General features: G+C 39.4%; 1 protein-coding gene across 1 annotated transcript; it reads right to left on the reverse strand.

The window, feature by feature from the left end:
- Positions 1-2,540: 2,540 nt before the first annotated feature.
- Positions 2,541-4,136, reverse strand: LOC102958573 (small integral membrane protein 15-like). Its single transcript, XM_007092307.3, has one exon. It carries the CDS (start codon positions 4,071-4,073, stop codon positions 3,858-3,860), a length of 216 nt encoding a protein of 71 aa, XP_007092369.1. The 5' UTR covers positions 4,074-4,136; the 3' UTR covers positions 2,541-3,857.
- Between the last annotated feature and the right edge of the window lie 7,662 nt (positions 4,137-11,798).

Below are 11,798 nucleotides of genomic sequence, written 5' to 3' on the forward strand. Positions count from 1 at the left end.
AAATAGGACTATTCAAATTAGTTACATCTTGAGTAAGCATTAGTATGTTGGGTCTTTTAAGGAATTTGTCCATTTCATCCAAGTTGTTAAATTTGTTGGCATAAAACTTTTCATAATATTTCCTTTCAGTATCTGTGGAATCTGCAGTAGTCACCTCTCTCATTCCTGAGATTGGTAAATGTTTATTTTTGAGAGACAGAGAGAGACAGAGCACAAGCAGGGGAGGGGGGCAGAGAGAGAGGCACAGAATCTGAAGCAGGCTCCAGGCTCTGAGCTGTCAGCACAGGGCCTGATGCAGGACTCGAACTCACGAACCACGAGATCATGACCTGAGCTGAAGTCAGACGCTTAACCGACTGAGCCACCCAGGCGCCCCCATGTCTTTTTGTTGTTATTGTTTTTCTTTCCTAATCAGTCTGGCTACAGGTTTATCAATTTTATTGATCTTGTTAAAGAATCATCTTTTGGTTACATTGATTTTTCTCTATGGTTTTTTTGTTTTCTATTTCACTGACATCCATTTTGATCTTTATTTCCTTTCTTATGCTTCCTTTAGATTTTATTGGCTTTTCTTTTTCTAGATTCTTAAATGAATCTTCTTGTCTGGTGTTAATATAGCTAAGATAATTGATCTGAGACCTTTTTTAAAAATGTTTTATTTATTTATTTTTCTGAGAGAGAGAGAGAGAGAGAGCAAGTGGAGAGGGGCATAGAGAGGGGACAGAAGATCCAAAGCAGGCTCTGCATGACAGCAGCAAGCCCGATATGGGCTTGAACCCTTGAACCATGAGATAGTGACCCAAACTGAAATCGGACATTCAACCGAGGCACCCAGATGCCCTCTTTTTTTCTAATACAGATGTTTAATGCTATAAATCACACCCCTCCCCCTGCCACCAAGTTCTGTTTTTGTGGCATCCCATAATTTCTGATATGTTCAGTGTTTCCATTTAAAAGTCAGTTCAAAATACTAATTTCTCTTTTGGTTTCTTCTTTGATCCATGGTTGTGTGTTATTTTGTTTTCAAATATTTAGAGATTTTTCCAAGGATCTTTCTGTTAATGATTTCTAACTTAATTTCGTTGTGGTCAATGTAGTTAGCATGGTTTTGAAGCCTTTTGAATTCTGGTAAATGTTCTGTGTGCACTTGAGAAGAATGCGCACTTGAGAATTCTGCTTTTGTTGGGTGGTTCTATTAAGTGTTAATCAGTGGGTGATTAACCCAACAGTGGTGTTGGGTGGCTCAGTGGGTTAAGCATCCGACTCTTGATATTGGCTGGGGTCATGGTCTTGCAGTCGTGGGATTGAGCCCCAAATCAGGCTCTGAGCTGAGTGTGGGATTCTCTCTCCCTCTCTCTCGCCCCTCCCTCATTCATACTCTCTCCTCAAAATAAATAAAAGAAACATTTAAAAAATTAAAAAATAAACATTAATCAAAATCAAGTTGACTACTATATCCTTGCTGGTTTTCTGTCTACTTCAGCTATCAACTATTGAGAGGGAAATTGAAACCCCTGACTGTAATTGTATGTGTCTATTTCTTGTTGAACTTTTTGCATCATGTATTTTGAAGCTTTATTAGGTGCATAAATGTTTAAGATTATTATGGTTCCTTGACTAACTGACCTTATTATCATTGTGAAATAACCATTATCCCCCATATTTCTTGCTTTGAAACCGATTTGTCTAATATTAATATAGATATAGCTACTCCAGCTTTCCTTTGATTAGTTATTAGAAAGGGTATTATCTTTTCCCATCCTTTTACTTTTAACCATTTGTGTCTTTATATTTAAAGCGTGTTTCAAAAAAAAAAAAAAAAGTGTGTTTCTTACAGGTACATGCAATTGGGTCTTGCTTTTTAAAATTGTTTATTTTTTTATATACATATATTTTTATTTTATTTTTATTTTTTAGAGAGAGAGAGCATGAGCTGGGGAGAGAGAGAAAGAGAGAGAGAGAAAGAGAGAGACTCTTAAGCAGGTTGCATGCTCAGTGCAGAGTCTGACCCAGGGCTTGACCCCATGACCCTGGGAATCATGACCTGAGCTGAAATCAAGAGTCAGACACTCAACCAACTGAGCCACACAGGCATCCTGGGTACTGCTATTTTAAATCAAATCTGACAATCTCTGCTTTTAAATGGGAATGTTTATACCATTTACATTTAATGTGATTACTAAATGTGATTACTAATTACATTTAATGTGATTATTGATATGGTTAGTGTGGTAATTGATAGGCCATTATTTTTTTTCCCTTTATGAAAAAGTATCAAATTTATTTCAATATCTAGTTTTATTTATTTTTTTATTTAAAAAAAAATTTTTTTAACGTTTATTTATTTTTTTTGAGACAGAGAGAGACAGCATGAACGGGGGAGGGGCAGAGAGAGAGGGAGACACAGAATCGGAAACAGGCTCCAGGCTCTGAGCCCTCAGCCCAGAGCCCGACGCGGGGCTCGAACTCACGGACCGCGAGATCGTGACCTGAGCGGAAGTCGGACGCTTAACCGACTGAGCCACCCAGGCGCCCCTCTAGTTTTATTTTTAAATTAAAGCTGTTGGACAATTTTTTTGTAACTTATAATTCATTATCAGAGGTGAGGAAAATGTGAATAAGCTATTATATACTGACAGCAAATAAAATTCTTAGACTATGCACTTATAAAAGCCACGTGTAATAGTAAAAGTTCCAGTTATACTAGTTACCTGAAGGAAATATTCTTTAGCTCTTTATTGCTAATTTTAACACATTCTCATTTTGACATAATTTACCTTCTTCACCCAATTACTAGTATGATGAACAAAGTTTTTCCAAACGTTAAACCTTTCTTTACCACTTATGAAATATGACTTACTACTTTTTAAGACTTCCATACAAGAAATTTGAAATTTTAATTTTTACCATGAATCTATTGGATCAAAAAGTATAGAACATCACTACTAAATAAGGTAAGACAGAATAGAATAAAAAACACAAAAGTGGCATTTATTTAATCAGCAAATTATCTGATAAGACATTTTAACTACTTCACATTTCTACTTAGCACAAGAAAGAATAAACTGGTTCCAAGGTACCACAAGGTTTGGCATTTTTACTGCAAGCATTTAAGTCATAGTGTTATTCTACTCAACAAGACATCTCTAAGAAAATGGCAGTGTTCATAAGTACAAACATGGTTATATCTGGTAGGTGGTATTCTTCATAGTCAATATGAGAATTCTTTATAAAATTAGATTTTAAGAAATGCAGAATATCTGATAATTATCTCAAAGGCTAAAATGAGAAAAATGCAGAACACAGAAATAGTCATTGGTTAATATTTGGCTTTGAAAAAGCCAGAAATGATTCTATTCCAAGAAATAAGCGATAATGATAAAAGATATAATAATTAATATACTATATGTCTTAAAAGGCTTAAAAGCCAAAGCACACTTTCTACATCAGGATAATTCTGATTTTTAAGTTCTTAATTTCCTTCGTCCACAACAGGACCCTGTTCTAAGCCATTATTTGAATAGAGTTCATAATGTAGGGTCATTATTTTCCACAGGATGCTTTCATTACAGTACATAAACTGCAAAATGGCAAATGACTAAGTCAGTTATAAAGAATTTATAGCATAATAAATGCCAATTTACAATAACCATCAACAGACTTCTACACCAAAGCCTAAAAGTTGCTGCAGTAGAAGTCATAACTAACATGATTCTTCCATGTGCTCAGACTTTACTACAAATTACTGTCATGAAAAACAGAAAAGACACCTCAGTGGGTCCTTCCAAAACTGCATAATTTTCCAAACGATTTACCTCTGGTTGTACAGCCTGTTCATTCCTTAAGTGCTTATGCAGTTATTTAGCTTTTGCAATATTTTCTTGACATTTTTGTTCCTTCTTTTGGTCCTTTTCCCTGGCCTCAATCATCTTGACCAATTTCTGGGACACTATGGCATTTACTAGAAACAATGGTGTAACGGCCAAAATAACTGTTGTAAGGAAGCCATACGGGTCTTTTGCAGCCCAATCCACAACATACTCAGCCCAGGCCTTTATATCAACCATCTTCATAGTTTTTGTTTGTTTGTTTGTTTTAAGTTTATTTCTTTATGTTGAGAGAGAGAATGCGCACAAGCAGGGGAGGAGCAGGGAGAGAGGGAGAGAGAGAATCTCAAGCAGCTTCCATGCTTAGATTTCCAACCCATGAACCTTGAGATCATGACCTGAGCTGAAATCAAAAGTCAGATGTTTAACCTACTGAGACACCCAGGTGCCCCAACCATCTTTGTAAAGGTCTTGTGCTTGAGTAGTGATCTCCAACTTTGAGATTATTAGTGAGCTAATTTCAATTTCAGATGACCCTTGCTTGTTTGTCTTCTTTACCTCTACCATACACTTGTGAGACAAGGTTTAAGTCCTGTATCTTCTTCCTTCTGTAAAGTGTCCACCAGCCTTAATCTCCAAATGGTATTTCACCACCATCAGCATGTCTCCTCCATCCTTGTTTTTCCCCTTGCTCATTCATCCTTCCCTACCGGCCCCACCAGCCTCGGGGGCCAAGTTCACCTGCCCCCCAGCCTCCACCACACCTTGGTCCACCCACACCATGGCTGCCTCTTCAGGGGACAGGGCAAAACCACTGTGGTGGCTGCCACCAGCCTCCCCTACATCACAGCTGGGACCATGGGCTCAGAACCCTCAGTAGGCCATTACTGATGGCCTATCATCTTGCTATTTATTTTCTATTTGTCCCATCTGTTCTTTTTTCCTCACTTCCTCTTTTTCTGGCTTTTTTAAAAGAATACTTATGAATCCATCATAAATCTCTACTGGCTTAACTCTTTTATTTTTTAAGTTTATTTATTTTGAGATCGAGCGCACATGCACGTGAATGGGAGAGGGGTAGAGAGAGAGGGAGAGAGAATCCCCAGCAGGCTCTGGGCTGAGAGTGGGGCTTGAGCTCACAAACCATGAGATCATGACATGAGCCAAAATCAAGAGTCAGAATGCTTAACGGACTGAGGCACCCAGGCGCCCCTCTGTTTTTTGGTTTTTTTGTTTTTGTTTTTTATTGAGGTAACATTCACATAAAATAAAATTAACCATTTTAACCATTGACCTGAGCCCAAATCAAGAGTCAGAGTGCTTAACGGACTGAGCCACCCAGGCATCCCTCTTTTTTTTTTTTTTTTTTTTTTAATTGAGGTAACATTCACATAAAATAAAATTAACCATTTTAACCATTGACCTGAGCCCAAATCAAGAGTCAGAGTGCTTAACGGACTGAGCCACCCAGGCATCCCTCTTTTTTTTTTTTTTTTTTTTTAATTGAGGTAACATTCACATAAAATAAAATTAACCATTTTAACCATTTTTTTTAAATTTTATTTTTAAGTAATCTCTACACCCAACATGGGGCTCAAACTCACAACCCCAAGATAAAGAGTTGCATGCTCTACCAACTGAGCCAGTCAGGTGCCCCACCATCTTAAAGTGTACAATTCAGTGACTTATAGTACATTCTCCATGTTGTGAAACCATCATCACTAATTGCAGAATGTTTTCATTACCCCCCAAAAGAAACCCCATAGCCATTAAGCAAGCACTCCCTATTCTCCCTTCCCCAGTCTCTGGCACCACTAATCTGCTTTGTCTCTATGAATTTGCCTATTCCGGACTGAATTTCATATATATGAAATCATACATGGCCTTTTTTGCCTGGCTTCTTTCACTCAGCATGTTTGCAAAATGCATCCATGTTGTAGCATGTATGAGTAATTCATTTCTTTTTATGGTTAAATAATATTCCATTGTATGGATGTACCATTTTGTTTATCTGTTCATCAGCTGATGGACATTTGAGTGTTGTTTTGTTTTCAGAGTTGCTTGAAGTTTATATTATATATCTTTAAATTATCAGTGCACCTTCAAGTAATATACCACTTCTAATATACAAAATCTTACAATAGTATGCTTTCCTTTCTCCCCTCTTGGCCTTTTTGCCAATATTGTCATGAATTTTACTTTTACATATGTTACAAACCCCATAACACAATCTTTACTCCTTTGTGTAGATACAGATTTCCACCTGGTATAATTTTCCTAATGCCCAAAGGATGTCCTTTAACATTTTGTATAGTAGGTCTCCTCGTGATGAATTTTGTTCCCAGCCTTTGTAGGTCTGAAAACATCTTTTTTTTTTTTTTTAATTATTTATTTTTGAGAGAGAGCAGGAGCAGGTGAGGGGCAGAGAAAGTGGGAGACACAGTATCTGAAGTAGGCTCCAGGCTCTGAGTGGTCAGTGCAGAGCCAGATGCGGGCCTCAAACTCACAAGCTGTGAGATCATGACCTGAGCCAAAACCAAGAGTTGGACACTTAACCAACTGAGCCACCCAGGTGCCTCTAATTTTGTTTAAACATATATTTTTTTTTAATGCTTTTAAGTTTGTTTTTATGATCCTTTGACTCTTGGGGCCTTACTAATCCTAGAGACTGCCCTCCCAGAGTCGGTTAGGTCCTAGACAGTAAACAATTTACCTGCAGAGCATGCCTTTCGTATACAAATTTACTAATCAACTCCAAACACCTTTTACCTAATTATCACACACCAAACCAGTATTTCCTGTCCTAAATCACACCAGGGCCAGGTTATGGACAACTAGAGACCGTTCCTATAGCCAAGAACCCTCTGATTTTATTTGAATTAACAGATTCTAAGCCTTACTCAAACTTGTCTACCTTGCCTTGTCCCATGGAAACCACAATAAATGGTCTGAGGCATGCTCTCCCCTCACTCCTACTGCCCCTCTGACCCACCCTGAGGTTTCTTCATGTGATCCTGAATGGCATGGCACTCTCCCTCCTCTTGGGAATTGTAATCAACTTCTTTGAAGGCAGTTATCTCCATGTCTGTCACTTTACTGTACCTGATTAAAACAAAATCCTTGGTACATTTTCAAACAATGGTCTACCCAATATTCTGTGAATTTTTTATCTGGTCGATGGGAACAGGAACAATTCTCAGCCTTGTGTAATGCCTGGCACTGTTATAATCCTTTTTGATGGTTCTTTCCCTGGCCTTGGTTACTTTCCTCCTATTCTCATGCTGATCAGTATTCTGAGTACTCTAAAGAGCCCTTCTACAGATCTCCTGGGTTCTCTGTACAGCTTTCTTCTCTCTGGTGTTCTGTCTCATGAACATGAGTTGCCTCCTCAACCTCTCTGAACTCTTAGCTCAGATTCCTCAACCCAGGTAGCAGGGTCCACTTCAGTTCCCCTTCCCTGTTCCAGTGCCCAGAAACTCCCACAAGGCTGTAAGCCCATCTTTTTTTCCTCTCTTAGGGATTGCTTTCCTTTGGTATTTGAGTTTTAATTTTCAGGCATAAGACTAAATCCAGGTACTAACCTCCATTTGGCCAGAGACAGAAAAAAAATTACTGCATGTTTATTTATTTTAAGCTTATGGAATACCCAGCAGGTGAACACAGAAGCTGAGATAGCATCAATGCACCAACTGAATCTTAAACCCTCCCCCTCGCACAGATAACAAACCAGAGGCTTGGAGAGAAGTGGTAGTGGAGGTAGTCAGAACCAGAATCCATTCCTTAAATCTTGATCTAGTTATCTGACATCATTTTTTGTTCTGCATCTTCTTTCTCTTGCGAAGTTTCCCCTTTTAGAGTAATATATTTTCAAAAAAAAAATATATATATATGTTTTTTAAGAGAGAATGTGCTTAAATATCCAGACATCACACAATCTTGAGACTGTCCCTCCCTAAGCTTGGCAAAAAGTTGGAAGTTTTTTCTCTAGAGGGTGTAAATTTCTGGACTAGGAAGCCTGTCCAGAGATCTGGAAGACAATAGTCTTGACCTGGATGCCAATTCTGGGCATACTAGAATGCGGAAGCTCCCCAGCCCTCTTCCTTCACTGAGCTCCCACAAGGTCAGCAGTTCAAGGTAAAGCCTCCTGACAAGAGACTGGAAGTTTCCTCCGGGGCACCTGACCAGAGCCCAAGAGGAAAGTCCTAAAGATGGGACACTGGCTGGGGATTTACCAAAAATTCAATCAGCTCACCTTACAAGCACATCTTCTTACTATCCCACCTGTAAATATAAGCAGACTACCAATGGTTGCCAGGAAGCTAATGAAAGTCTGTAACACAAAAGACTAAAAGCAAAACAAAAAGAGGACAAAAAGTTTTAAAAAGGGGGCACCTGGGTGGTTCAGTGAGTTGAGCGTCTTGACTTCAGCTCAGGTCATGATCTTGCAGTTTGTGGATTTGAGCCCCACATCTGAACCCACGTCGGGCTTGCTGCTGTCATCCTATCAGCGCAGAGCCTGCTTCAGATCCTCTGTGCCCCTCTCTCTGCCACTCCCCTGCTTGCTCTATTTCTCAAAAAGTAAAACATTTTAAAATAAAAGGGGGAAGAAAACATCATGCAGGGCGATGAAAGCTTCAACAAAGTATATTAAAGTCCTTAGAGATAAGATACTGCAACCATGGAATGTGGTCTTAATTTAAAAAAAAAAAAAAAAAAAAAAAAAAAGGAACAGAGAATCAACTTGGAAATCTTCCATTAGGGGAGATCAAAAGACAAGAAAATGGGGTTGGTAAGGACAGAAAAAATAAGAAAAACAGAGATAGGTCCAGATCCAATACCTGAAGAACAGGAATTCCAGAAAGAAAAACCAGAAGAATAAGGAAAGGAAATCATTAACAAATAATTCAAAAAAGTTTCCCAGTAATGCCAGGAGTGAAGGTTAAGAGTCCATTCTGAAAGGCTCAACAACAGCCTGGCAAGTGCATGAAAACAGACCTCTGCCAAGGCCTGTCACTGAAATTTCAGAACCCTGGCGACAAAAGGGAGAAGGAGTCATATACAAAGACTCTCAGAACTCAGAATGGCTTCAGATTCTTCTAACAGCAACACTAGGTGAAAAGTAATGCCTTCAAAATTCTAAAGGAAAATATATTCCAAACTAGAACTTCACACCTGATCAAGTATGAGAACGAGACATTTTCAGACATGCAATTCTTTCAAACTACTTCCCATGCACCCCTTTTACTGCAAGCACTCTATCAAAATGGGGTATTAAACCAAGGGGAAGAGGTTACACAGAAAACAGGGGATTCAGCAGGAGAGAGCTCACAATGACAGCAATATATTAGGCACAAGGGAGAACCAGTTCAGATTGGACCAGGTCAAGAAATTGATAAAATAAACGATGTGTTATGCCCTTAGAGAACTCTGGGGTTGAATTAGTGACAAGTGGACAGAACACTAAGCTAATAACTAATAAAAATCCAAGAGGATTATTAATTCTAGGGAAAAGAAAGTTCTGCAGGAAGGTAACCTAGTTCACTATGTAGCTCAGCTGTGATTTAAATACCCAGTCGTGGGGCCCCTGGGTCTCAGTCGGTTAAGCGTCCGACTTCGACTCAGGTCACGATCTCGCGGTCCGTGAGTTCGAGCCCCGTGTTGGGCTCTGGGCTGATGGCTCGGAGCCTGGAGCCTGCTTCTGATTCTGTGTCTCCCTCTCTCTCTGCCCCTCCCCCGTTCATGCTCTGTCTCTGTCTCAAAAATAAATTAAACATTAAAAAAAAAAAATTTAAATACCCAGTCGTAACGCAAACACTTAATATGATTGAACTAGAATTCTATCAGGGAGATGGATGATGGGGAGTACATGCATGGTGGGCAAGAGGGAGAAAGAAGTCAAAAGATAATGCCTAAAATGGAAACATCAGTAAATAGCCAAGCACACGTTTATATTTGAGATATGGAGGCAAATACAAACTTATCAGCCAACAGCTGAAGGAGATACTGTGAAGCAGGGAAAATGGGGAAGAGCAGATAGGATAGGAGGGCTGCTGTTTTTCATAATAAACCTCACAAAACTTTTTGCTCTTTCAATGCAAAACAATTGATATTCTTCCTAAAATGTAGGAATACAAAGCTGTTTTACAAACATATTTTGTTAACGTATTTTTTTCAGATTTATTGTGAAAACAAAATCACAGGGGAACCTGGGTAGCTCAGTTGGGTTGTCTGACTAGATTTTGGCTCAGGTCATGATCTTGCAGTTCGTGGGTTTAAGCCCCGCATGGCGCTCCATGCTGACAGTACAGAGCCTGCTTGGGATGCTCACGCTCTCTCAAAAAAAAAAAAAAAAAAAAAAAAAAAAGCAACAAATGGAACTGCCTTACTTTTTCAGGATCTAGACAGAATTTCAGCTAGTTTTTACTATGTAGAATCATGCAACACTGGTATTCCTCCATGGTTCCCAATGTAAACCACATCCACTCAGCTTTTCAGATCCAGGATGCAATTCATTAGTGTTAATTAAGTATAATGTGTTACTAAAGTCTTCCTATAAAAGTATAATTTAAGTAGTGACCGTACTGACCTATTCCAGTCGAGGATATCAAAATGTGGTCTCAGATCTACTGAAACAGATTTACCTGGCAAGGGCATTGCTTAATATGCAGATTCCTGGGCCCTATTCCAGACTAATTCGCCAGCAATCTCTAAGGGTGGGGCCTTGGAATCTTCCTAACAAGATCCCTAAACTGATAATGAAATCTACAGCTCTTACTCACTATATTAGTAATTCAATAGGGTCATTAATAATAAGCCAATAAATCAATGCCTGCAAACCAAGGTCACGAGCAGGGAAGAGGGAATTTATACAGGGTAGTAGATATCACAATGTCCAGAATTCCACTTACAAACACTTCAGAGAAATTCTGCTCCATCCACATGCAACTCCACATACGAGTTTCTTTCCTTACCAGAAACGACACATTAACTTTTGGTCAAATTTAAAACAAATGAACTCTGGGGCGCCTGGGTGGCGCAGTCGGTTAAGCGTCCGACTTCAGCCAGGTCACGATCTCACGGTCCGTGAGTTCGAGCCCCGCGTCAGGCTCTGGGCTGATGGCTCGGAGCCTGGAGCCTGTTTCCGATTCTGTGTCTCCCTCTCTCTCTGCCCCTCCCCCGTTCATGCTCTGTCTCTCTCTGTCCCAAAAATAAAATAAAAAACGTTGGGAAAAAAAATTAAAAAAAAAAAAAAATAATAAATAAATAAAACAAATGAACTCTGATGCTAAGTGAAATAAGCCATACAGAGAAAGACAGATACCATATGGTTTCACTCTTATGTGGATCCTGAGAAACGTAACAGAAACCTATGGGGGAGGGGAAGGAAAAAAAAAAAAAGAGGTTAGAGTGGGAGAGAGCCAAAGCATAAGAGACTGTTAAAAAACTGAGAACAAACTGAGGGTTGATGGGGGGTGGGAGGGAGGGCAGGGTGGGTGATGGGTATTGAGGAGGGCACCTTTTGGGATGAGCACTGGGTGCTGTATGGAAACCAATTTGACAGTAAATTTCATATATTAAAAAATAAAAAATAAAAAAAAATAAAACAAATGAACTCTAAACTCTGTTCACATTAAGTTCATTTGAAATGGCCCCCAGTCTAGGAGCCCCTCTGCTGAGGCAGCACAGCCTACAGGGCCACCAGCACACTTCATCCAAATGTGTCACAAGAGCTAGGGGTGCTGAAGCAAGAGGCACAGGGGCTGCTCTGGGGGATGGGTCTCTGAAACCTTATTTATGCACCTGCAGTATCTAACCAACAATCTGAATCTTGTTCCTTAGGAGTTCTTTTATTACAGGAATAACACAAGGTCTGTTACATCATGGTAGTGCCACAATTATAAGACAAGGCTTGTTAGAAAATCCCTACTTGAGGGGTGCCTGGGTGACTCGGTTAAGCAACCGACTCTTCAT

This window comes from Panthera tigris, chromosome D3 (genome assembly GCF_018350195.1).
Source record: "Panthera tigris isolate Pti1 chromosome D3, P.tigris_Pti1_mat1.1, whole genome shotgun sequence".
NCBI lineage: Eukaryota > Metazoa > Chordata > Mammalia > Carnivora > Felidae > Panthera > Panthera tigris.

What these genes read in the sequence shown, in the direction of transcription:
- LOC102958573 (XM_007092307.3), bottom strand. Translation starts at nt 4,073, where the DNA reads ATGAAGATGGTTGATATAAAGGCCTGGGCTGAGTATGTTGTGGATTGG.